Genomic DNA, 27,893 nt, shown 5'->3' with positions numbered 1-27,893 from the left:
CACACCAGCTCCGAAAGGGTTAACTGTGCTTTACAGGCCGTCGCTCCGACTCTGCTGCGCGTGCTCAGCCTGGAGGCGGAGTATAAAAGGAAGCAGCCCAACACGGTCTGGGCAGGCTGCTGAAGCGGGAGGATGCAGACTGCAGGCTCTCTCCAGGGAGTTGCTACAGGCCCCGATTACAGAACCACGGCTCCAGACGGACTCCAGGCTGCCTGATGAGCCCAGATAAGAGACCGCACCGGCAGGAGCTAGGCCACTTGAGGACCCCAGAGACCTGAGGGAGCCATGGAGTCTCACCGAGAGAGAAAGGGTAGGAAGCAGCCCAGGAGACTTAGACTTTTCTCCGGTGAGTGAACCGAGGAATCAGTCAGGGTGTTTCGGGAGGATCTCTGCTGACTTGGTGGTGAGCACCCCCATCCCCACTAGGGCCCTGGGCTGGGACTCAGAGGAGCAGGGAGGGCCCGAGTCCCCTTACCCTGTGCGCCACACACCCCTAAGTGGCACCCCACTTCTCCAGTCGGCCATACGATCCCACAGAGGTGAGTTACTTTATTGCTTCTGGCCAGGACTCTGCCCTGAATGCAAGAGACTCCCTTATTGACTCCGGCCATTAGGCCGCGCTGCCCTGGGAGGAAGGGCTGCTGTACTGACTCCGACCATTAGGCCCCGCCGCCTGGAGAGGAAAGACTGCTTTACTAACTCCAGCCACTGGCTGTACTGCCAAATTTTATAATCAGGGTTATGAACACAGGACCTAACTGGCTGCTATACAGTTTTTTTCCTTCTTCTCACCATACGTGAGCCGGCACACGGAACGGAGTGTGCCTACCCCATGACAACCGGAATAATTATTTTTGTAAAAAATCACACCTCTAACTGACATAGTTGTAGTACTAAAATTTTTAAGTATAGACGAAGCCTAAGAGAATAATTTTTCCCTCAGTGATTGGAAAGAAAATTGAAAAGGGAAAATAATATCATCTAACTTATTTTGAGTTGCTTTGAAAAGGATGTATTTAACAATGAGGGTTTATGTTGCCTTTGTAATGGATCAGCTCTACTAAAGTCAATGAGACTACTTGTGAGAGTAGAGCAAGCAGGATTTGGCCTTGGTTATGTGTTTAAATCCATCATAAGGGGATTGGTGCAGTTCATAATGAAGACACTGATAGGAGAGGCGGCTGCTTCTTCTCAGGAAGAAGGGGGGACTTGGACTGGAGGGTCTCCTGAAGCCTCCGCCTCCTCCTATTTTATGGAGATCGGTGGTCTCTGAGCATGCCTGCTGGGTCGGGCCCCACCAAGCATCTACCTTCCTCCAATTCATGGATTGCAAGTAGAGCTAGGTGCCCCCGTGCATCCTAGATTTAGGTGCCTATCTCCCTGAGGGGAGGGCGACACTCTGGTTGGTGTCTCCCACTGGTTATCTGAGGTGGCTCTCCAGTCTAAGGCACCTAACTCTCTCCGTTCATTCTAGGTGCCTAACGCAGGCTTGGTGGATGGTGGTGGGGTTCATGTGATTTTTCTAGTTGCCGCGACGCTCAGCATCACAGTGCCTCAGTCCCGTCGTGGAGCTGGGCCCTGGGAAGTGCTAGCAGTCTTTAGTGCCTCTGCTCATGATGTTCCTGTTCTGTTAGAGGGTTTTACACAGGCATCTTTCACTGGCATTAAATTAACTACACAAAATGTGTTTCAATTTGGTTTGTGTTCTGGCTTTGGTTTTATTCCCCATTTTTCATTCTACTATTACATACGCGTCTGACCAAAACTGTGAATGGCTTTATTCATTAGTCTGTAACCTTTTTTTAATGGCACTAACTATAAATATATACTTCAAATACTTCCTAAGAATAGGTTGCATTTTTTATAAAAGACTTTATTCTGCAGACTTTTTAAGAGTTTGTAGAGAAAGCTAATATTGCTACATCCATTCCGAACAGATATCTGATCTTGGCATTACTCTATGTAATAATAGTACTTTACATTTACACAATGCTTTATAGCCATGGATCTGACAGGCATGGGGGCATAAATCTAGTCAATTCTCCTTTTGCAGCAGGCTGTGTGTGTCAGGCGCTTGCAGAAGGAAATTAGGATTAACTAGTTTCCTCCTTCAGCAAACTCTGGATACATCATAGGGAGCTGTCTGGAAAGGGAAATTTACTAGGATTATGTGATCCTAATCAGTTTCCTTTTATAGCCAGATCCACTTGTGAAGGCAAGAGTTTGCTGCAGAAGGGCATCTGCATTATCTTTAATACATGGAGCCAGAAAAGCAGGCACAAAGGGGGTGGATGCGCGCGCATATGTTTATGCTTTTGAGATGGAGAGTTTAAAAAGACATGAAAAGGAAAGGAAACACAAAGGAAAAGTGGTGAGAGGCCAAAAAGGAGAATATTAATAAGGAAAACAGGAGAGAGAGAGGAGCAGGGAGAGTAAGAGGATAAGATATTAAATATAAAATTCTGAAAATAAAAATTAAAGATGTGAATATTTTGCTTAAGTTTCTTCAGTGTAATAATATCTGTGGTCTGGAATTTTAAAGAGAGGGCCAAATATGGTCCATCTTATTCATGTAAGTGGTCTTATTGATGTCTGTGGCCCACATGCTCAAATATATTTAGGTATTTCAATGGGAGATAGGCACCAAAATGCCTTTGAGGATATGGGTCTCAAAACTCTCTGAAGTCAATGGGGAGTCTTCCCAGTGACTTTAAAGGGCTTTGGATCAGGCTCCATTATACCCATCAAGTAAGTAGGGGAGTAGGTGTGTGTATGGTGCGTGCGCTAGAAAGCAGAGTGCCAGCCCTTTTTGTCCACTTCACTCTGCTTGATGCGATATCACATTATATGAGTCTTCAAATAGTAACGTGGTTTAGAGCCCGATCCAGCGAACACTTAGTACCTAGCAAGCTTACTGCCATGAGTTGTCCCATTGACTTGCAACTAACTATTTGCAGGATCAGGCCCATGGCACATTGCTCAGCTAGCTAGGTGATCTTCTGCCATCCACAAGACTTTGACTTGTTAAGGGAACATGCCCAGGAACTAGAATTTGAACAGCTGCTTTGTGTTTCCTGAAATAACAAAATAACTAAGACTTGACTTGTGGCTGGCATCACCTCTCTCCAGCTCATGCATTCTGCCGGCATGATGACTTACACAGTCAATTCCCTGTGGAATGGTGAATATGAGAAATGGTCTCCTGTATCACCATCTGTAAGGGGACCATGTGCAGACACAAAAGCTGAAAACTAAGAGACAAGTGTGGAGAGGATGAGGAATTGGCAGGGGATAAACTTAGCCCCAAATTCCATTTTTTTGTCATCTGTGGAGCTTCCCAAGTGAGTAAAGTGAGCAGGATTTGGTCCACATGACCTTGTCAGTTTTATTATTAAACTGGGGCCCAGATCTCAGCTTGTGTAAATCAGAATTGCTCCACTGAAGTGAAATGGAGTTATGTTGATTTAAAATCAGCTGCTTTTTTCTCTAACAGTTTGACTTGATCCTGCCAGGTGCTGAGTTACCTCAACTCCAGTGTTTCACTGGTTAAGTCCCTTTATTTCTATGTTATCTATCTACCGGTTAAATTGGACATTTTCAGAGTCCTCCTTTCCAGAAGCGGCTTTGTCTCACTGTCTAGGAAATGCAGTACAAAAATAGCAAACAACTAAAAAGTAAATCCCTATGGTTTCATTTGGCTGGTTCAATTTTTTGTTTTAGCTTGTTTGTTTAGTCTGCATAGGTACTATCGTGTTTTCTAATTTCCATTGTCACCTGTTGATGGTGATGGGAATTTTCCATGATCTTACAAATGTCCAAAGAATAAAATAAACGAATGTCTATTTAATGGCCTTCCACATCAATTTGTTCATTTGTTAGAATGTAGTCCACTGAAATTAAAACAAGCAGAGCCTGAAAAGTCCTCAAAAATTCTTCAGTGCTACTATACGGAATGAGCTCTGTAACAATGAAAATTGAAGGTAATCTGGGAAAACGTAGCACTTGATGTCAGCACAACTCCCAATGAAGATTAAAGTTAGAGGGAGATTAAATACTTTCTGGAAATGAATGTGGCTGTATTGACTGTATATACTTTATAATTACCGGATTACTAGAACATAATTGTGGCCAGCCATGTATAACTTGTTAATGCTATGCTGTTGATCCAAATTTAGTGTTTTCCATGTCAATTTCTCCAGAAATTGGTTGGAATAGTTTTTCAGAAACTCTCCAGAAGTGGCCACCAACCTCCTGCTCTTCCTATGCAGCTCACACAAAAATGTCAACAATATTTATGATCTAAACAGTTCAATCCTTCCAGCCATCAGATTTGTTTACCACAGAAAAAGCTTGCCAAATAATGTCTTTATTATTGCTAAAGGCTTCTTCTGTTTGGCTTGATGATACCTCTTAAGATGCATTAGATTCCTCTCTTCTGTTTAAGCAGCTGCCCTTTCTAGCCATGGCTTAGTCTAAAAATGTGTATTTGTGCCTTTGTGTGAGTGTTGGGTCATATATGACTGTTTCTAGAGTATTCATATCTGAGTGCATGGAAAGTCAATGGGGAACGTATTTCCATTCAACCTTAACATCTATCTGCATGTCTAAAAGCAACGGGTAAAAGGAGCGCAAGAGAGAATGATGGTAATTTAAAAATAACCCCCCAGGGATGGTTCCAGCAGCTGGGGCTCCCTGGGGCATGGGGGAGTGGTGGCCATTCCTTTGTTCCCGGTACTGAGGGCCCAGGCATGGACTGTCCTAGGAGCTTCTCTACACTGATCCGAACATCCCTCTTATGCATGGGGAGCCACAAAGGGCTGCTATGCTGGCTTTGCACAGGTAAGAGTTAGTAATCAGAAAGTGAGAGGCGACGTCTACACTAAACAATTATGTCGACCTAACTTACGCTGGCATACAGCCACCAGCGTTATTAAAGCGCTTATGTGCCCGCACACTTGACTCTTTGTGTCAGCAGTGCACATCCTCCCTAGGAGCGCATGTATCAATCGGATTGTCAGCGTGGGGCATTGTGGGTCAGCTCCCGGAGGCCAGTAGCAGTCGACCAAGCTAGGCTCATGCTGTGTTGACCTAATTACATTGACCATGACTCTATGTTGCCCGGGGAGGTGATGTTACAGAGGCACTTGTGTCGGCAGGAGCCAAATTTAAGTGAAGACACTTCCCCACTAAGGTTGATGCCAGGCAGCTTATGTCAACATAACCATGTAGTGTAGACCAGGCTAGAGAGAGAGAGAAAGACTTCAAACCCCACCTGCCATAAGTAAAAACACAAACCTGGAAATATATTTAAGGGGGGAAAAAGCCACATGCCAATCTGACCTGCAAGTCAGTGGAAAATGAGGGGCTTTATTGTATGTTACACAGATGCATGCTCAACCTGGCCCTATGTACTGGGCAAGGGAAGATGCCCTGACATCACGCTCAGTGGCAGCTAATCACAGGAGGAAGCTGGTCCAGGAGGTGGGATATAATCGGCGTGTGTGTTTTTTGGCTCTCTTATCACTTCAGTTCTTTCTCCCCCTTGATTGCCAAGCCAGAGCAGGATGCTAACACCTGGTTACATGTTCATATGGCTTGGGATCCGCGGCGGGGGTGGGAGCTGCGCTCCCCGGCCCGGGGGCAGCGCGATCCCATTCCCCGGCCCCGCCCCCTGCCCGGCCCCGCTCCGTCCCTCCGGCTCGTATTTAACCGCGGCCGGCCGCCCGGCCGGGGTCTCACTTGCCCCGCCTGCTCCCGCCCCGTCCCCGCGGCGCGCCATGGAGCGCGGCGTGCTCCTGCTGGCGCTGGCCTGGGCTCTGGGGGTGACCCTGTCCGGGGCAGCCAAGAGCCCCTACCAGCAGGTCCTGCAACACAGCCGGCTGCGCGGCCGGCAGCACGGGTAAGGCGGGCCCCCTCGCTCCGCTGGCCGCGCGTCTGCAGCCCGCTCCGGCCGCCCTGCTCCGCGGCGCCTGGCCGCGGACCTCTGCCGGCGGGGGACGGCGTCCGCCCCGAGCGGCGGGGCTGGGTGGAGGATGCCCGGGCGCCGGGCTCAGCCGGACGGTAGATGGGTGGGCTTGAGGCCAGTGATTCATTCCTGCAGGGCCGGCTGGCCGGCCGGCCTCCCAGGTGCAGTGAGCTGCCTCCCTCGCCGCTGCAAGGCGAGAGAGAGAGACTGACCAGCCGCAAGACCGGTCAACTCCAAGGGAAACTATCCGCCCTGGATAGCTAAGGGGTCAGGGCTTAGTTATCCATCCCCCTGTGTTTGCAAGTACTGGGGTAGACGCTGCTTAGTCGGTTTAATCATTTTATTGGTACAATCAGACTTAGAAGCATACAGTGAAATATACTCGAATGAGATGCTGCCTATAATCAATCAGGACTCTCAGAAGTGAGTGTATGCATGCCCATATATAACATTTTATTTATATAGAGGGAGAGGTCTGTGTACACACCTTTTGAAACTCAGTGCGCTAGGATGAACACATCGGCTACAACCCGGAATAATGGTAGAGACGCCAACATTCAGCTTATCTCCAGTAGTGTTTAGTAATCACTAAAATACTGCAGGATGTACTGTTGTCACCTGTGGACAAGCTTAATCTTTCAGTGCCCCCAAAGTAGGAAAGAATTTGTTGAAAAATATTGACCATAACGACATTTCGATGGGACAACAGGCAATTCCAAAGTTCGTAAGCTGCCTCTCTTTTCCACCTAATGTATCTCAGAGGGGTTTCAATAGCTTTATTAATGGTTGTAAGGCGCCCTGAGCTGCTAAGAGGAAAGGTACTTACATACAAGCAAAGTTATATGGATGCTGTTGTGTTGAACAAATGTTTGCAAAACTAATAATATGATACTGTATATTTATTTAAATATAAACCATAGTGAGAATGTGTCACAAAATAACAATAACAGATTTTACATGTGTCTTATTTTTCCCTTTAGTGCCTTGGTATTGCACGGGCCATTTTAGACCAGTTTACAGTGTTATATTTCTGTACTACTCATAAAAGAATTTCTGTTTAGAATGGCCCTTCATGGCCAGGACTTTATTGTCTGCTTTTGTCTATAAAGACTTTGGTACAGTTCTGATGCTAGACTAGTGGCTCCTTGGGGCAGGGACAATCTTTTATATTTGTGCCTGCAGACCACCAAGAATGTTATCCACATCATGCAAAATCAAGACTACAGCATCTAAACAAAGCATGAGAAAGAGAAGGTGTTTGTAGTGAATTTTACATGGTGTGTTTGCATGATGTTTTAATTTGTCTTACATTTTGTTGATCTGCGGAGTTGAAATTTTCCATGTCTATTTCTGGTTTAATTTTATTTTTACATATTCTGAAGTAATGTCAGACAGATTTTAAAGGACTTTTTTCCCCTGAGCAACTGTAGCATTTCATGAAATCTTTTCAATAGATCTTAAAAGCATTCTTGACAAAAGTAATCCGTTCTTTAATTATATGCTTCTCAAAGAACATCTAAAAATGTGTATAGACGTCTTCTCCTGGATTGGTAACACACTCGGTACTGATGCTGGTTCTGTTGACACAGATGCATTGTTAGCTATAACACTAACTGTGAAATCTGTAGTTTGTGACACTGAGTCACATCTGTCTTGAGATCTGACTGAGAATCTCATAGAATCTTGAAAAGGGTACAAAATTCACATGACTCACCATTGCAACATGATATTGATTAAAGAGAAGCTACAGGTCAGATGGGTAGTTGGAGACAAGGCCACAAAAGGTGGGTTTTTTTGTTTTGCTTCGTTTTAAAGGAAAAAATGTTGACATATTGCAATCAACATGTCACCTGGAAACTAGATCAGCTGTTGTAAAACCAGTATATGAGTTTGTGTTTTAATGAGACCTAGAACCTTAACGATGAGTTCTAGAGGCTATTGCTTGCAGTGTTGCCCTCCATGTACATATGCCTTGAAACTAAACAATAGCCAAATTCTGCCAATAACTTTAAGATGAAAGTGTGCAAATAGGGCTTTAGTAACTTACCAAGCTTACCTTCATTTAATGTATTTTCCCTATGACTCTTCATTTCTGGAGACAGAGGAGAATGTTGTTGCCAGTACAATCATTAGAAGTAGAGGCACGCTTCTTCCACTGCTTTCCTAGCAGCACCGGCATCTCTGAGGGAGAACAAGAAGCGAGTGTTTATGGATGAAGTGAATCACATGCTGATGTAAATCCTGCATAACTAAAAGCAGAATTTGGCCCACTCGTCCCTTTCTGATGGACAGAGCTTTACAAAAGCAGTTCAGTTTTATCAGTATCAAGTAAGAGCAAACTGAGTATTTGGATGCCAAGGTATGGATGTGTCAAACATGTAGCAATAGAGAAACAAGTAAAGGATTCTTGGACATAAAGTACATCCATGTATCGTTAGCAGAGAACTTAAAAGGGCCAGATTCTGTTACCCTTACTCATGTTGTATATCACCTTGCTCCATGAGTAGTTCTATTGAAGCCAATAGTACTAATTGCATAGGAAGATCCTACTCAATAGGAGTAAGGGAGACAGAATCTGGAGCTACAGAAATAAGTGACAACTTTTGCACATTTTTTTAAAAAAGTGAACAGGGGCAGATCTGTGAGTGGGGCTGCAGTTAAGAATTGTGGAAGGTAAATTAACACCAACATAGAAATATTTGCTTGGAAAAAGTATTGAGGGACAATAATGCATTTCCACTGTCATAAAATAGGTAGTGACTTATTCCATTGAAGGCAGGTAGGTAAATCATTATGATCGAACTGCATATTATTTTTGGAAGCATCCACGATGTGCTAGGCTGTTTCCAAACTTTCAAGGCCAGTCCCTACTCCAAGGATATCTGTTAAGGACTGACTGGCGAGAAGCACGTGATAGACGAAAGGAAGCAATTTATATATGTCAACTTGTTTCGCTGTAAATTGTTGCACAGCTAAAGTAAGGGACTTAAGTGCAGAGAGTGTAGAGAACTGGCAGATTCATTTAAATCTAAACTGGGCAGAACACTAGAATATACATTGCAACTACTCCAGCTTTGTTATGGGGATCACGGAAAACACAGAGCAGTGTTTTTTTTGTTTTTGTTTTGTTTGTTTTTCTTTCCTGGGGCTTGATCTGAGCCTGCATGGCATTGTACTGATAAATCAAAACCTGAACAGCAGCAGCATGTAGCTTCAGTATTTTAGCTTTACAAAAGGTAATTGGGTAATATGAAAACAGTACTCGGAGTACAAAGTATTTCTTCACCAGCCTCTTAACAAGTAGGAGACCATTCCAAAGGATGCAGAAGAAATGATAAAACTAGTTCTCCAGTAGCTAGACACGTAAAGGATGAATCCTGGAGGGGATTGACCAATCAAATGGACACTGAAATCTCGGAGCTCTTTGGTTGTCATGTATTAGTAACCAGACTTGCTCACTGCAATATGGGAGTAGCCACGGTAGGCTGAGTCAGAAGGTGCAGTTGTATTTCTGGGGAAGGATCCTCCACTGGTGTCCATTGGCATAGCTGCACTGATGTCAATGAGGCTAGGCCAAGCTACACCAACTGAAGAGCCGGCTGTGTGATTTATTTTTAGTAGTTTTTAATTTTTTTTCCCCTGCATTCTTAACATTTGGCACGCAAAGTGCAATGAACACTTTCAAGCAGAAATGCATTCTTTTTATTGGAAATGGCAGAAGTTATGGAAGCTGTGAGTGAGGCACTGAGAGCCCTCAACTTCCATTGGCTTCAGTGGGTGGCGAAAGTGCCCGGCACCTAGCAGGACTGGGCTCTGTCTCTATAGATGAAAGCTGTGGCGAGATTAAAAAAGACTTACTGAAGAGAAGCCACACTCCCACTGAGACTGGCAGTGGATTTAGCAAACATATAGTAGAACCTCACAAATTCATACTAATGACTGGGAGACCAACCACTGGAGAACTGAGCTTTTGTGTAACAGTGAGAACACGAATCATGCAAGTGGGGGAGGACGAATCAATACTACACCACAACCTCTCCTGTGTTCATTTGGACAAGTAAGCATTGTTCGTAATACCTCCAGAGCATATGTGCAAACAGGCTGGAGTAGTATATTTTGCCGCAGTAAGTCTAAGTAACAGGAGACCACTGTGATTTGTTTCTCCCCACCCCCCACTCCAGGTTTATGGCTCAGTGAATTACAGCTCAGCTGACTCCTGTCAGGTGCAGAGCACCTCTTGGGTGCTGGCACTCAGTGCTCTGCAGGAGTAGGCCATTAGTAACCCGCTGCTGGAATTATTGGGAACTGACTGACGAAAGTAAACAATGTATTTGAGCCGAGTTACATTCAGAGCTTGACCCTGAATGGTGCTGAGCATCCACAGCTCCTGTTAACTTAGCTCTGAGTTGTGGGTGTTCACCACATCTAGGGATCAGGACCCAGAGGCGGTAGTTTGTGGGGAAACATCCCATCCCTAAAGGCAACAAACTCTACTGCCAGAATTCACCATCCTTTTGTCCATATCTTGCTACTCCTGAAATCCTCATAGGTTAGTGTACAAACCTATATATGGACCCTATTCATCAGTTAGCAGGGACTCTTTGGAATGTGCTCTAGCCTGTGAGATGCTGAGCACTTTGGCCCTGATCCATTGACTTCCATGGTACTAGTCATGTGCTTAAAGTTAAGCATGTGCTTAAGTGATTTGCAGGATTGGGGCCAGAGTGCACGGACCCTTGCGGGATAACTGATGGATACTATCAACATGCTCATATTAATCCATACTGTGAAAAAGTTAGTGCTGAAACAGTAGCACACGTTAACTATTAGTAACACGACAATTCTAATTTCATGTACAAAATAGTTCTAGTTTAATCTTCAGCTAAGGATCCTGATATTTTTAATTTAAAAAATTATTTTTTTGGTTACGTTTATTTAAATATCTTAACACTGTTATCTACTCTGTCAAGTCTTTATCCAAAGCTTATTTTCCTTTGCGAGTTGGTGTCCATAGTGGAAACACTGATGCAAGTGTAATTTTAGCTGTCATTTTTTACTGTTGAGGGGATGGAAAAGGTCAGGTTTTTGCATTCCGGAAAGAAAAAGTCCTGGCTTGATGAAGGGAGAGCTCTTTCTCAGTTTAATTTATAGTCCTCCTTATGCATTCTGATCTCTTAGAAAGATAAATTGCAGCTATAAAATATTCCTCCTTCATAAAAATCAAAGTGCTGCTTTCAGGCCTGCTGTCAATGGGGTGTCTCTTAATGTTACATGTCTGAATGAGGGAGAAACTTACAGTATCTTTTCTGTCTTTCTTTATCTATAGCCCTAATGTGTGTGCTGTGCAGAAGCTTCTTGGAACTAACAGGAAATACTACACAAACTGCAAACAGTGGTACCAGAGAAAAGTCTGTGGAAAATCAACGTAAGTACTTGAGAGTATCTAGAATCTCACTAGAAAGCTTCAGTATGGATACACGCATTAGGCTTTTTTGGCTCAAAACAAAGTGTTCTGAAAAAGAAACAGCTGTTGTTAAACATGCTGGACATGGAATTACAATGTAGGGCTTCTTGTTTATATGTACTTCAGATCAGTTTAATTAAATGCTGTTATCAGCATTCTACTTGATTTTTTTAAACAGTGCATTTTGGGGAAAGGCACTCATAATTATCAGACCTTGTATCATGTGCTAATTGGAATGAATGGTCAGACACAAACTACTGCTTGACTCAAGAATTGAGAAGTCATTGGAAAGGTAAGGAAAGGCCACTTGCGCTGAGGCCTTAAATGCAATTTAAGTAGTGTCCTATCCTTGGCACTAATGTGTTAATTTTGCTCTTGGTGAATTAAAAACATGTGGAGCCTTCTTATTTCTTATGCATTATACATTGAGTCTTCAGCATTCATTCCCAAACAAATCTTTCTGACTCATGATTTCCCATCTGTAAAGTTTTGATAGTGATCCTCAAGCACTTTGATATGTTAAGGATGGGAAAGGGCTACATAAATCTAAAGCCCAATTATTTATTATAAATTGGGGTGTATTTTTCTGCATTTACAGAGCTCTCAGTGCTGTAATGAAGTATGTACAGGTGTTACCTGGTACCTAACTGTTCGTCTCCCAGATCTAGAGATGCTTCTATCTAAAGAAGTGGCTCAAAGCTGATGGATGTTGGGAACAACATAAAATGCATCTACATATGTAGATTTTTGGGTGAAGGAGAAAAAATGAAGTGAGAGGGTGCGGTCAGATTAAGACATAGTTTCCTGATGACTCTTTCAGGAAAAATTAATTAGGCTTTCAGATCAGTTCTGTGCCCCAACCTGCAAATATTAATCTTCAACTAGCCGTTGCATAAAGTAATCTATTTAACCAGCCCCTGCACATTCTTTTGAAAGGTGCAGTCTTCACATAATTTAATAACGTGTATGCCCTGCTTCCTGCCGGACTTGAGATGAAGTCTGTCTCTCTTCCAAGAGACACAAACCTTTGCAAGGTGTCACAAGCCCCAGAAAATCATAATTTGGGTCTGAGGTAGCTTCACAAGCTTCTGGAAGACAAATGCTAGTCAGAGGGCTTTATGTGTTCTAGTTCTGGGTTTTCTAGCACCAATGTTAAACAAAGGTTTCCATGCAAATTTAAAATAAATGCAAGAGTTGAAATGAGAGGATTAGCAATTTCTACTGGACTGAACTCATGTGTCGTAAATCATTTTATCAAGAGAACTGACATCAAATCACCCAGATGTTTGTGAGAACATTTGGGAAAGTATTTTACTGCCCAGTCCAGTATGGAACCAAGTCTTTTGGGATGTCTTAACTGTCTCGAGTTCAAATAAAATAAACTCTTTCTTTGCTAAACAGCAAACTCCAAGATCTTTCACAGTGTCTACCTGAATGGACAAACTGGAGTTTAAGCTGGCTTCTAAAGAAAACAGTAGATTGGCTCAACTGGATGTACTGAGCCTCAGTTCGGTTCCCTGTGTTAATTGTATAGTGAAGAGGTCGGAAAACCAGAAATTGCCACTTAACACAGTTTCTGGACTTTCAGCATATTTCCATCTGATTCATCTAAAGGAGGGGATTCCTTAGTCTTTACGTGGAGGTACTGTAACTCATTAAAACTGGAGAAGGACTATATTATCACACTGAAAATATAAATGGTTTCACTCATCTATACCAAAATGTTTACTACAGCAAGAGTATACAATAATGCACAAAAACCTCAGGAAGAGCAAATCTAGATGACTCTCGGGATTAGCAGTGCTACAGCACCTCATGCCTGAAGCATGCCAGCTTAAAAAAGGGGTCGATAACCATGACCATCTGACAGCTACATGGTGGCCTTTGTGAAATGAGTTTGACTTGAATCACGTTCCAAATAGATGAGTCTTCACGTCACCTACCCACAATCCTATTCGATGCTATTGGCAGTTTTAGCGGAGAAAACCAAATCTCTGAGGGCAGGATTGTGCCACACATGTATCTGTTGGTGAGCCCTTATTTCTGTGAGTAGTCCCATTAGAAGTAAATTAAACTACTCCTGGGAATATAGGGTCACCAATGTAAGCATCAACATATCATCACAAGAGGTCTCCAAGTTAACACATAATGTCTGTTGGGGATACAGAGGTCTGATAGCTTTGCTATTAAAGTTTCTGAGTATGAATTCAGACAAGTCACCAGCACCGCTGGGAGGTGAAGACCGACATGGATGTCTTCAACTTTTTGAATGAACAGGAAATTGAGACCCCAGAAATATTAGTAAAGAAAAACTCTATTTGAGTTTGCTAGATCTCCCCAAAAAGGCACTGGAGTAAGGGATAGCTGAACATACCAATGGTTTCATTCATAGCTCAGATAAGACAAGATGATTCTTCTTAACATCGGTCTTTGTGGCTTCACCCAAACTCCTAATACAAAGATATTTTAGCCTGGAAGATGTGGGGGTGCCAATACTAACTGAGGAAGCAATGACTCTATTGTACAAGAAGCATTTCCAGTAGCAGGATTTGGCTCCCCAGACCCCCTCCTCCCCAAGAATAATAATTAAAAAAACAAACACGGTGGGGCAATGAGAAATGTGCATGTGTAAACAGGGCTGACTAGCAGAGTCAAGGTCAGCTGTATGAAATGGAGAGGAAAACTAATAATGTCCATTTTCTATTTTAGCACTGCATGCTGCTCCCAGCCCCCATCATTCTCTGAGAGGTGCAGGGTTTGCTTCCTCCCCAAGTGGACAAAAGGTGTAGGGTCTGTCCCTTGCCTGGCAGATTCTGGGGTGTTTTCATGAGGCTTGTGCCTCCATGCTGGCTCTGATAGCGCCCCTCCCTGGCTGAGGCTCCCAGTGGTTCTACATATCAAAGGCGATGCAGGCTAGGGCTAGATTACACTTTCCCTGGTAAAGTCCATGGGAGGCTAAGAGCCCATCCCCAGCTTGCTCATTCCCACTGACCCATCCTATCTCCTCCCTTCTTCCTCCCACCCTCGCTGTGGATGCTGGATGAATGAAGAGTGTTCCACCAGCTTTGCTGAAGTGGCTGAGACCCCTTAATGCGTGGGGTGGGGTGGGGGCGGGCAAGTTTGATGTGGCTCATGATTAGGAGATATAGAATTATACATTTAAAAGGGAATACTTGTTTTGACGTCCCCTCCCCTTTTTTTCACATAGTAGATGTGACCTCCAGAGGGAAATGTCTTCAGCAAACATCTCTGATTAACACTGTAGTGCTGGACCCAGGTGGGAGAGTGTATCAGGGAAGTAGGCCTCATGCTCTAAGCAAGTTGCATTAGGTGCTTGGATTTTTACCAAACATCGAAATAAGATCCCCGTACCCATCTTGCCAAGCATGTACTTTGGAGAGATGTCAGTTGAAGACCATGTTTCCCAGAGAAAGCCGAGTCAAGATCCTCCGTGTGGATCAGAGAGGAGATTGTCGTCAGAATGAGACAGGTAGACAAGTTGTTTCAGCCCTGAAGTGATAGTAACTTCCACTCCCGGTAGGATAAGCAGGTTTACTTGCTTAGGTCCAGTGGAATGCAATAGTAAAGGACCTGATTCTGCCACCCTTGCCTGCATTCAGTAATACCTGAATTCATGAGCCATTCCACTGATTTCAGTGGGCCTACTTAAGGAGTTGGGCCTGGCGCGCGTGCTCACACACACACACACACACACACACACACACACACACACAGAGTGAGCATCTGTAAGAATACTATAGCAACTGGACAGGAAACATGGCTCTTACTAAACTAACATTACTTGGCACTTAAGTTATCTTTGATTTCTATCGGGGGTAGCCGTGTTAGTCTGTATCCACAAAAACAACAAGGAGTCCGGTGGCACCTTAAAGATGAACAGATTTATTGGAGCATAAGCTTTTGTGGGTAAAAACCCCACTTCCTCAGATGCATGGAGTGAAAATTACAGATGCAGACTTAAATATACTGACACATGAAGAGAAGGGAGTTACCTTACAAGTGGAGAACCAGTGTTGACAGGGCCAATTTGATCAGGGTGGATGTAGTCCACTCCCAATAATAGATGAGGAGGTGTCAATTAGTATATTTATGTCTGCATCTGTAACTTTCACTTCATGCATCTGAAGAAGTGGGGTTTTTACCCACGAAAGTTTATGCCCAAATAAATCTGTTAGTCTTTAAGGTGCCACCGGACTCCTTGTTGTTTTTTGATTCCTATGTAACTTATTTGTGATCTCAGTCATTGGGAGATGAGTGGCTGGTTTATATGGCCAGGTTTCCTGTTTTTACATTTACAACCTCTATTCGACATTGGTGAGGCCTCATCTGGAGTACTGTGTCCAGTTTTGGGCCCCACACTACAAGAAGGATGTGGATAAATTGGAGAGAGTCCAGCGAAGGGCAACAAAAATGATTAGGGGTCTAGAACACATGACTTATGAGGAGAGGCTGAGGGAGCTGGGATTGTTTAGCCTGCAGAAGAGAAGAATGAGGGGGGATTTGATAGCTGCTTTCAACTACCTGAAAGGGGGTTCCAAAGAGGATGGCTCTAGACTGTTCTCAATGGTAGCAGATGACAGAACGAGGAGTAATGGTCTCAAGTTGCAGTGGGGGAGGTTTAGATTGGATATTAGGAAAAACTTTTTCACTAAGAGGGTGGTGAAACACTGGAATGCGTTACCTAGGGAGGTGGTGGAATCTCCTTCCTTAGAGGTTTTTAAGGTCAGGCTTGACAAAGCCCTGGCTGGGATGATTTAACTGGGAATTGGTCCTGCTTCGAGCAGGGGGTTGGACTAGATGACCTTCAGGGGTCCCTTCCAACCCTGATATTCTATGATTCTATGTATTTTTGTAGCTGCAATTCCCAGTGGGTAGACTTAGCATTTACACATGATATGGTGGAATAGTTACATGATGAATGATCTACATTATTTCTGCACATAACTGCAGGCACAAAAGGGGAATCCAGGTTTTAAAAAATCTGGCCTGTAGATTTTTTTGATATATGTATGTTGCCCCCATCCTTCATTTTAGAAATCACATTCTTCTTCTACATTAATGGTTTAAAACACAGCAGTAGTACTATGTTAGGGTCCACTCATGCAAATGTTACTGTGGGTAGTCTCATAGATATCAACAGACTACTTATGGTAGTAAGCACCTGCCTGGTGGCAAGTTCTTTGCAGGCTTTCATTCTTAAGTCATATCATTTGGACCATGGCTGTAAAATACTTGAGCATATATGCAATACACTGTATCTGATTGATAATGGAAATTTCAACACATGTATCAAATGTGACTCCAACCATCTTATCTGCTTCTTTGGTGTTCTACTCTTTGCTAAAGAATTGAATTGTCTTCATTGGAAGAAATGAGATGATGTGGGATAAGACAGTGGGCAAGATCTTCGTGCTGGTAATTAAGCAATTTTCCCCTTTTGGTTATGTAGTTAATCCAAAGGCAAAGGGGTATTTTATTTATCTGTCTGTATTTATATTTTCCTAAATCCAATGGCAGTACTATTAGAGCCTTATGCTTTTTGAATCATGGACATAATTAAACTCCTTACTTTTCTGTTAAGAACAGAGAGAGAGCCTGGATAACTTTGCTTTTTAAATCCTTCAAAAAATCATTGATCGTATGAAGCTGCCACTGACTGCTTTCCCGTGTTCCCATGCTGGTTTAACATTCTTCTTTTGGCTGACGTGATTTCTCCAGCTCAGGAAAAGACCAAGTCTCTGGTTCTCGTTATAAAACACAACATATGAGTTTGATTACAGAAAATTATTACAAATGGATCTTTATTTGGTAATGTATGCTTGAGCTTATTTTTATTACCTTGAAAAATGCACTTATTTTAATTTTGGACCCTAAGAACACAACAGCATGAAACAATGACTAATAAAAATGGGGAAGCTCAGCGTAAGTTTTACTGCATATTGAATTTTACAGTGTAGCCTTTTGAAACTAAAATCTGATTTAATAACTATAAAGATTTTACTTGAAACTACTTGACTGGGAGGGCAGGAAATTGTGGTCAGAAGGCATTAGAGAACGTATGACAAACGCTCTTTGTAGGACGGCATTCTGAGGGGGTTGCTTATTTAACCTGCATAGCTGGCACCAGCCTTGCTGAGATGTAATGAGCTGTAACCAACGCTCAGACATCATAACCCTGTACTGTATTTGACACATTCAAGTGCTGTCAAGTAGCATACCACCGGCTTGTTCTGTAAGTTGTGAAGTGTATTTCATGATTTTTGTTGTAAACTATGTAACGTGTAGCCATATAAGAACAAAACTTAACTGAATGCTTACACTGACTGTAAACACTCATACAGGCTCATATGGGACTATGTACATTATGGGCAAAATTCTGCCTAACTGGCACATGTGGGCTTCGGTGTGGGTTGCATGGATATAACAGAGGGCAGAATTTGGTCCTGTATTTGGAACATTCCATTTGCTAGAAATATCACTAAAACCCCTTGTGTCACACTTAACTTTCTGCAGTTTCATCTGCCTTGACATTAACAGTACAGCTGCCAACAACTGTTGCATCAATTAGCATGGGCACTTTTTTCCACTCTTAGCCAATGTCTCTCCTTGTGTTGTGTATTGTGATTATACTGCAGTCTTCTTCCTTGCCTGCCCGACATGCTGTAGTTTCATTCCCAGTGGCATCATACAAGTGTGACACTTTGCTCCATGATAGACCTCTAGCAGGGTTAGGAGTGATGCAGCTCCCATCCAGTGTATGGCACTGAATGGGTTAAAACCCTATCCCTGATTAGGAGGTAGTTTCATCAAGTAATATGCTCTACCTGGGTCACAGCTGACTGTGGGAGAACATGGATGACTTAAGTGAGTTAGCAGGTCCTAGCTGGGAGATTGCCCAGGCATTTGAAAATGCATCTGAGCTGAGGTGGAAGCGAATGACCTCATTGTGCTGAGCCGCAGGGAGGTTTTTGGGAAGACCTTACCCTCTGAGCACTCATCGGTGTTGTGCGTAAGCAGAGCATGTTTTGTGTGTTTTTTTTGTTTTGTTTTTTGTTTTGTTTTGTGAACAGCCCAGGAGGGTGTCGGGTTATTTTCAGGTCCAGGCACAAAAGACCAAAGATCTCTAGGTCTAATTCATCCCTGGGGTAACTCCACTGAGGCCAGTCGTGTTACTCCAGGGATGGATTGAGCCCACGGTTCTTCACTGCCTTTTAAAATGTGCATATGTGGCACGCTCTAAGCAGAGGCACAAAAATTTAGACTGAAGATCTCATGAGCAAGCAAACCAAGCTGACTCCCTCCCCTGAACAGCTCCACATGCTCCCTGCCCTTTCCACTTCTCACCCCAAAGGCAAAAGCTGGAGGAGGCAGGTGAGTCTTATTCCATACCCTGAAGCACAGAACCTGGCTCTGGTGGACAAAGAGCCAATTTCACAGCCAGAGCCTTGCTCCTAATACCTTCCCTGCTTGTGTAACCTACACACCTCCTGAGTGTAGTGTTCTGTCCCATCTAGTGGCACCAAGACCACGTAGTGAGAGAGATTAATGAGTTTGCTCTACAGCCTTAGCTAAGAGGCAGTTGGCTTTCAGCTCATGCAGTAGAGGGTCATGCACTAAGCTTCAGATCCCGCCTGCCGACATCTGGGGTCTGTCGGCGTTACACTTGCCGCGCCTAGATGCTTAAAGCCAAGGCCCATTAGTTGATCACAACTGCTACAATGATGATCTACCCCAGCTGACCTCCCCATGTGGTCTAGAGGCATCTGCTCAGATAGCCAGGATTTAAACCATTCAGGGCTTTTACAGATGAAAACCAACACCTTAGATTGCTCCGCCCCTGAGAAGCTAACAGGAAGTTAGGGGAGGCTCTGGAGAAGAAGTGCTTTTACTCCAGTCAGTACAGAAGGTGGGCTGTTCAGAAGTATCTAAGAAGGTATTGCGGCAACCCATTTGAGAGGTCACCACGGCATAGATACCAAAGATATGAGCACCATATAAAGACCTAGATTGACAGATATGGCTTCAGCAAATTCCGTGTTGGAGAGGAGGAATGTGCAGCATTTTTGCTTTTCCGGTTGATATGGAGCTGGTCACTCTGCAACAGAAGGTCAAAACTCTGCCCCTGATGGATGGGCATCGATCACATGCTCTAGTCGGTCACCAGTTCCATTGGCCAGTGAAAGTATTTGGTGTCCTCTTGTTGGCTGCTGATGCCCCAACCCTGCCTCCCCAGGGATGTTGTAAGGGTAACAAGTTTAAAAGTCAATATTTTACACAGCCCTGTAACTTTGCATGGTGCTTTACAGATGTGTCAAAAGAGGGATGGCACTTGCCTGGGGGAGGAAGAGAGAGACTCTCTCTCTCTGAGCTGCCCCTAGCGCCATTACCACATTGAGCCCCTCAACAGAGGGAGATGCTAACGGTCCTCTCCCTTGTGGGAAAGAGGCTGCAGCCTTTTCCTCTGATACAACTTCCCCACCCTCAGCAGCCTTTCCATTGCTGGGGGCAGCCTCCAGTGGGGTTTCCCTGGAATGAGTTCAAACCACATTCTGTGATGCGTATCAGCAGTTTCCTGCTCTGTTAGTCATAGCTCATTAATCTCCAGTCATTCTGTAAATAAACCTTTTAACAACTACATCAGAGCTCAAGAATTAGTTATGCTGAGCTTTGGAATGATTTCTGTTTAATCCGCTCCCTGTCTTTGATTATGGTTCTGAACTGAGGAACTGTCTAGACTTGAGTTAGTGTGTTTGGTGGAAAAAGGGAAATCAGAGTTACAGGGGTGGGAAAGAGGAAAGACAAAAGTGTGTGTTACTAATGACCATGGAAAGTAGGAGAACTGAGAGAAGTGGAACAGCAGGGTGTTAAGATCCCAAGTCGTCAAAGGAAGGAATTGCTTTAGGCAAATTCTTTCCCACATGGAATATATAATGTCTAGACAATCAGTCTGGATTTGCTTTGTAATTTTGTTAAGAAACCATGACACAAAATTTATTTGTTGCCGTCACAGAAGTGTGGGTATTTGTTTCATTTACTGACTCCTAATTACCCAGAGGAATTCTGTTTAAATTCAAGGCACTTCACTGTTTTTGTTGGGGTTTTTTTAACAGTGGTCAAATGATGATGAATATCTGAGGGCTTTAGGGTTTTTGGGGTGGTTTGTTTGTTTTTAACCCAGCTCCTTGAAAGTCAGCTCTTGAGGGTCCAATGTTAGACTTGCCTCCAATCCAATTATACTCTGAAATTCTGCAGAGGGGGAAAGAGTATCTTGTAAGAGGAGTGTCTGCTCTTCTTCTTTATGGTGACACTAAGATCAAATTTCAAATTGTTTTGTCCCCTTCTAACAGCTGTAAAGGTGACCATTAAAACAAACTTCAGAGACAAGTAAATTGGTAAATTCTGTGGGTTTTTTGTTGGTGGTGGTGGTGGTGGTTGTTTATTCCCCTGCCCTCCCCACCCCCTCCCCCTTAACATAGACACATTTTCTTAAGGGGGCAGATCTGAAAACAACACTTCTGCCTGCACTTATTTCTTAAACTGTAAAGTGGTACATGCAATGGGCTAGTTCCTCAGTTGATATAAATGGCTATAAGTCAGTGCAACTACATTGATTGACCCCACGTAAGGATCTGGCCCATTGGTGGATTATTTTGTTATAACAGATCAGGCAGGTTAAATGAAACCGACAGTTCTGTAATCAATCAGTGGTTCAGTCCTTGCTATAAATCCTTGGGACTTACTAATTGCTATCGGTGACTAGTTCACAAGTTGCAGTAATTTACACAGCTGCTGTAGATGTAAGTTTGCCACTTCCAATGATTTTTCTGGCCCCGCATGTCAGTGTGTGTGTATAAGAGATTGCAGACTCCATTCCCACTCATTGTAAATAACTGCAGTTGGTGAACTAATCTGCTCTAGCAATTAATAAAGTTGCAAAGTTTTGGGTGTAAATGAGCTCATGGCTTTTCTAAAGGGAAGAGTTGGGCTGACAACAGGGCTGAAAGAAAACACGAGGCTGCTTTGTTAGGGGAAACATGATGGAATTAAAACGTGTTATCCAAACAGTGATTAAATGTGGTTTACAAGCCCAGGAGATACCAGAATAGCTTGTTCTAATGTGCTAAAGTGAACTGGCGTTTGCAGTTTCATTCCTTACCAAGTAGACACAAGGGACTGTTACTGAGTGCTCCAGATATTATTTAAGATACATTAAAACAACAAGGAGTCCGGTGGCACCTTAAAGACTAACAGATTTATCTGAGCATAAGCTTTCGTGGGTAAAAACCTCACTTCTTCAGATGCCCCTTTAAGAGACATTGTAACTCAAAGCCAAACAAAGTAATTAAAACTACTAAAATTTAATAAAAGGAGTTTTCTTCTGCCTCAAATGTGTCATAATATTAGCGTACAGTGTCAATCGACTTATACTTTTCCTCCCCACCCATAGAATTCAGTTCTTGGCTTTATAAAAGAGAAATACAGTCTGAGTGATTATTACTAGTTCTAGAACATATGGCTGCACCTCCTGTGAGGAAGCAACATTGCATGGAGGCCACACTTGAATCCTGTATGTAGGCTTTTGGTACCCTAGTGTAGTATAGTTGTAACTATCTTGGGGTTCATTTAAATAACAAACCAGTGAATGGGAAAGGAATAAAACTTTAATTAAGCAAACTGGCAGGCACCTCTGGTGAACTGCTGCATGCAGCCATGTGCAGTGTTCCCAATCCCTGTCTTCAGGGTACATCTCCAAATTGCTATGTTCATAATACTGTCCCTTATGAGGGAGTGTCTCCTAAATTATAATCTTCTACAAACCTATCTCTACAATAGTTAGCATTGCATGTATCAACTGCCATTGCTCTATTCTCTAGGTGGTTGTTTAGGATGTGATATTTTGGTCGAAAATGGGGTGTCATGTATACTGCACAGTGATTAATTATATGGGATTGTATGAGTAAGGAGTGAAGGTCTCACTTCCCTCCTCCTCCAGTGAATATGTAAGGGCTATAGAGGTGTGATCTGTTTATATAAAGGGACATTGACCGCCCCCACCCCCTTTCACAGTAAATGAAATACACAATGAACCCTTTTAGAGTAGCAGCTGTGTTAGTCTGTATCCGCAAAAAGAAAAGGAGGACTTGTTAGTCTCTAAGGTGCCACAGATTTATTTGATCATAAGCTTTCGTGAGCTACAGCTCACTTCATCGGATGCATTCCGATGAACACCGTGGCCTCCATGAATATGAGAGGAGCAACTGGCTATTAAGGTGTAAGTTAAAGATCAATCAATGCCTGTTTACCATCCTTCTGTTTTTCCCATTGTTATGACCCAGCATTAAGCTACTGAAACTGATGAGACTTCTTAACAATGAGCAACTAAGAGAAGACATTTTGTCAATTTCAGTCCCCTGGTGTGGGCCGGGGAGCCCAGTAGTGGAGCTGTCAGGGAGACCAGATAGAGTATACAGTGTGAACGCATGTGCTTCCAATTTGTGGGCATACACCTACTGTAATGCAGAGTAAGCAAAATCCAGTTGGCTAGTAGACTGGGATAGACCAAACCCAGGTGTGGTCAAGTGAAATATAATTACTTGGTCCCAGCCAGACAAGCGGCTTACCTCTGTTATTAGGGATGATGACCTGCCCTAAGGCCAGAAAAAAAAATTGGTTTCCTGCTTCTATTTTGTGTTTCACCAATTGTCTACTTGGCTAGAATTCTCCTTTAGGGATAAAGTGCACTTGGCTGATTAGGTGAAATGGATTCAGCAGTATATTTCATGTGTCCCTCTCCTCTTTCAAGGACAAAGTGATATGACCAGCACTTAAAAAGTCTGGGTGCACTGTCAGCATGGATGTGCTGAACACGTAAGACTGAATCTCTATCTCCATTTTCTTGCGAATAACATTGAATTGCACGTGTGCTCTGTAGCACACTTCAAGGAATGCATAACCAAGGCCAAATTTAGGCAGGTCTCTTATTGCTATCTCTCTTTGAAAACTCATGTCTAAATTGCCATCCACTGTCACTCATAGATCTCTTGTAGGGTAGGTCACTACATACAGTAGAAGTATGATTTGCATCCAACACACTTTAATTTTTTTTTTTTTTAAATGAATCCGTGTGACTTTTGAGTTCCAGGCTGTTTTTCGGCAAGTCACCTTATTTGTATTTTAAATAAATAAAATAAAAATCTTCATCTTGCTGTAATGGTCGTTGTGTATCAGTCACCTTCTTACTCTACCAACTGGCATTGTCAGATTGTTTTCAACCCTCCATTTGGCTTGCAGTGAACAAACCCTCAAGGGAAATGTTGTTTGCTTTACGCCGAGATGGAAGCTTGCAATCTTGAAAGAGATAATAGGTTTATATCGGGGGAAAATCCACCCCCCTGAACCATAGTGCTGCCTACACTGGGGGTTAGGTCAGTATAACTATGTCGGCAGGAGAGCTTCTCCCATCAATATAGCTATAGCCTCTCATGCTGGCGGGAGAAGCTCTCCCACCAGAGTAGGAACAGCTTCACTTAAGTGCTACAGCAGCCCAGCCGCAACCATGAGCTGCACTGGTGCAGTATTTTAAGTGTAGACCTGCCCAAAGAATAGCTAGTTACATAGCCAGGAAGGATTTGCTTTAGGCCCTCAGCACAACACACATAGGAACTGTAGTCGAATGTAGAGAACAGCAGTTGTCCCTCCACGATTATCTTGGGCTGCCTGGGTAGAAGTGGTATGGATTGAAAAGCTGTTTGTCATTATCTGCGGTGTCTGTGTTCTATTACAGAATGATCAGCTACGAGTGCTGCCCTGGATATGAAAAGGTACCTGGAGAAAAAGGCTGCCCAGCTGGTAAAAATGTGTTCTATTTATATAGATGCTTTATAATTCTACAGCTCTAGCATAGACAGTTATTCAAAGTAAATTTGATTCTTGGGCATTATGTGTGATTTTTGTACACTCCTCTCCATGGAAAGGGCAGACCCACCAAGCGGAGCACTAAGTTATGGGGCCCATCAGCTCCAGTACATGCCAAGTTTTGACAGAAATGTTCTATCCACTTAAAACGATCAAACGCAATTTATTCTAAGTTAAGGTAGTTTGGCTGTTAGAAAATACACATTCCGGTGGGTAATATAACTCTACTGGAAATTTAATATGAAATGATCTACTGTAACACACAGTTCTTCCAGACCATGCTTATTGTTTCAGTGAGTATGAATTCAGCAAGATCTATTTTGATTAGAAGATCCAGTTTAGTGACCTCAAAAAAGGTGGGAAATCCCCTGGATACAGTAACAAATGGTTTCTGGTTTGTCTTTGTCTTTTAATCATTCCCATGGGCGTGACATCCCTACCCTACCTTTTTGCTACTGAGGGAGTTGCAATATTTCGTTTTAAATGCTGCAGACCAAATTCTCGGCTGGCGTACATAGGTGAAGGTCCGCTGAGATCAAGGTACGGTGCCAATTTATACCAGCCGAGGATCTGGCCCTGTGGAATTTGGGGCTCGTGAGAGGGAGAGGCTGCTTGTATTGGATTCAGTCAGGCATATTCATTGATGTGCCCTGCGGGAGGCAAGTTTACCTGGTGGGATGTTGCAGCAGAACTAGGTTCTGCAGTCCCCATACTAGTGGGGTGCCTGCAGTTAGTTAGGTCTGGAAATGGACAGTCTTCGTTAGAGTAGCAGGGGATGCACTGGTTAAGTATATCCCATAGGCAGCTTCTATGAGAGTGAAGGATCCTAAGGGAGTCCAAGGGAGATTAGACCGGCTCTAAGGGAAGGTGGTACCACCGCTGTCCAGGGAGATGCCACCTGAGACACAGTGTACCCGGCAGTTGCAGGGAAGTACAGTTTACATCTCCTAGGACCAAAATGTACAAGATCTGAGCCCCAAAATGTGAACCCACATCTCGAAATGTGAACAATCAAGGAAAAATGTGAAACCTCAGGTCTAATGACAGACCATGTGAAATTGATAAACCTCCTTGTTTCTTGAGTTTCTAACCCCAATTACATGAGGCCCAATTTGGACTGTCGTTTTACACCAGTATAAATCCAAAGTAACACCATTTAAGGTTGTCAATTATAGTGCTGTAATTGTGGTCAGAATCTCACCCAGTTTTAGGACAGCAGCGAAGGATAAACTAGTATTCCAGTACCAACAAATATATGTTTGATGGGGACCATTTCAGAAGAATTCAGGGATGGAGGATGAAGTTGTGTCAGCGTACAGAACGTTGCATGATTTTTATAGTCTATCCTGCTATGTCTTGAGGGAGGTGGGACAAAACATGGGAAATCGAGTGGCACACCTAGACCTATATCAAACGATTCCTTTGACGCCTGAGTTCGCTGACATGTTTCATTTCCAGATACGTTTTTGCCAGCAGCTCTGTTTTCATTCAGCAATGTGCAGGGAGATAGGAATGGCTGCGTGCTGGAACTGCTACCGTGTTATCAAATTTGATTTTTTCTTTCAGCATTGCCACTTTCAAACCTCTACGATACCCTGGGGATTGTTGGAGCCTCCACCACACAACTGTACTCGGACAGCTCTAACCTGAGACCAGAAATTGAAGGACCTGGAAGTTTTACAATCTTTGCCCCAAACAATGAGGCCTGGGCTGCTTTGCCTGCTGTAAGATTAAAATCCACCTTCCTTCTTGTTCTCTCCCTGACTCTTCTAGATTCGCAGCACTGAGTCCTCTGTCCGCATAATAGGTACAACCCTGACCGAGGCAGTGTAAGCTTCCAGCATAGGAACTGCCCTGCTTGATCAGAGCTAGGTCCATCTTGACCAGCATCATATCTCTGACAGCCCCAGATGCTTCAGAGGAAGGTGCAAGAACCCTGGAGTAACCGATCCTGCCCCGTGTTAGGTCTCATGATGATTTCTAACAGGTAGAGGATGTCTGAAGCCCTGAAGCATGAGTGTTAATATCCCTCCCATAATTCTTTGTGGATCTTTAATTAAGATCGCTCTGGATGTTCTTGTTAGCCATATAAATGTCCAGTCTCTCTTTGAGTTCTTGACCTCAATGATGTCGTGTAACAGTGAGTTCCATAGTTCAATTACACATTATGGGAAAAAGCATTCACCACAAGTCACACCAGAGTGCCTGAGCCAGAGAGACCATTCCTAGGAATGGGAGAGAATTCAGACTCTTTCACCTAGTCTGCTAAGACTACGCCAAATGTGTACACTTTAACAGTAAATAAACAGATATTGGGCCAGGGACCATCTTTTCATTACGTGCACCGGCTGTGCCTAGCACAATGGCGCTCCAGTCCTTGTTTGTAGACTTCCTAGGAGCTACCACAATACAAATGATGATCCTAAATGAAAGCTTATGGTGAGACACATACAAAGTTATGGCTAGTTCTACATGAAAGTTATGGTTTTAAAGTCCAAGACAAACATGTCCTTTAGGTTTGCCCAAATTTCATTTTAAGATATTTGAAGTATTCATTCACTGGCTTCTATTTAGATCAATAGCTTTCCTCAACAAAATTTCAATAGACCGATTACTGAAAGATGTTGCCAGGGAACTTTACAGTGGCATGGAATGCTGTGGAAATCCATTTGGGAGTCAAGATCCATGCTGGAAGATCCCTGTGCAATATCAGGGCTCCTGCTATTGAAGAAATTCTGTTTACACTAGATTTAATGACACTTAAAAACTTGCCTGAAAATTACCTTTTTTTTTTTTTTGCTTATTTTTTGCTTATTTTCAGGAAATGTTGGATTCATTGGTCAGTAACGTTAACATTGAACTGCTAAATGCTCTTCGCTACCATATGGTGAACAGACGGGTCCTAACAGATGAGCTGAAACATGGAACATCCCTTCCTTCAATGTACCAGAATATTGATCTCCAGATCCACCACTATCCTAACGGAGTAAGTAAATTACTTGTACTACTGTAACAACGGGGGCCAGATCCCCAAATGGAGTAAACTGATCCAAGTCAATGGAGCTATGCCAGTGGCCCCAGAATTCTTATACTGTATCTTTTTTTTTTTGTAAAATATTAATAATAAAGAGACCAAAAACTCTGAGGAAGAGGGTCCGATACAGGAAGGTGATCAGTGTCCATTGACCTCCATGAGAATTGAAGGCACTCTGCATGTCACATGATTGAGCCTCAAATTACCTGAGCAGATATTGGTGTATAGGTGCAGAAGGTGCTTGTATAGAATTTTTATACACAGATCGATCCATAGATGATGATGCAGTAAATGTTACACTCGGGTAAGCATGCTGATATGTATTTGCTCTTACTTCATACTATAATGAGAGCAGTTTTGCTGAAGTATAATTATGTCAAATGTGTTTTAAGCTTCTTATGACAGAACTATATACTAGGAGCATTTATTGAAAAGTATAACTTCAGAGTCATTACAGTATTAAATATGAAACTAAAAGGCAATTAGATTTATTC

At 43.1% G+C, this 27,893-nt stretch overlaps 1 protein-coding gene across 1 annotated transcript in view; it reads left to right on the top strand.

Annotated features, from left to right (window-relative positions):
- The first annotated feature begins 5,753 nt into the window (after positions 1-5,753).
- The window catches only part of TGFBI (transforming growth factor beta induced), a 36,889-nt gene continuing 14,749 nt past the window's right edge, over positions 5,754-27,893 (top strand). Inside the window, exons 1-5 of the mRNA XM_077823850.1 lie at positions 5,754-5,899; positions 11,292-11,390; positions 24,235-24,299; positions 25,932-26,089; positions 27,187-27,351. Of these exons, the coding sequence (XP_077679976.1) occupies positions 5,778-5,899; positions 11,292-11,390; positions 24,235-24,299; positions 25,932-26,089; positions 27,187-27,351 (609 nt within the window). The 5' untranslated portion in view covers positions 5,754-5,777. The remainder of the gene's footprint in view (positions 5,900-11,291; positions 11,391-24,234; positions 24,300-25,931; positions 26,090-27,186; positions 27,352-27,893) is intronic.

The sequence above is a fragment of the Eretmochelys imbricata genome, chromosome 8 (assembly GCF_965152235.1).
Source record: "Eretmochelys imbricata isolate rEreImb1 chromosome 8, rEreImb1.hap1, whole genome shotgun sequence".
Classification (NCBI taxonomy): Eukaryota; Metazoa; Chordata; order Testudines; family Cheloniidae; genus Eretmochelys; species Eretmochelys imbricata.
The sequence above is the reverse complement of the archived record's forward strand: the minus strand, read 5'-3'. Positions and strand labels throughout refer to the sequence as shown.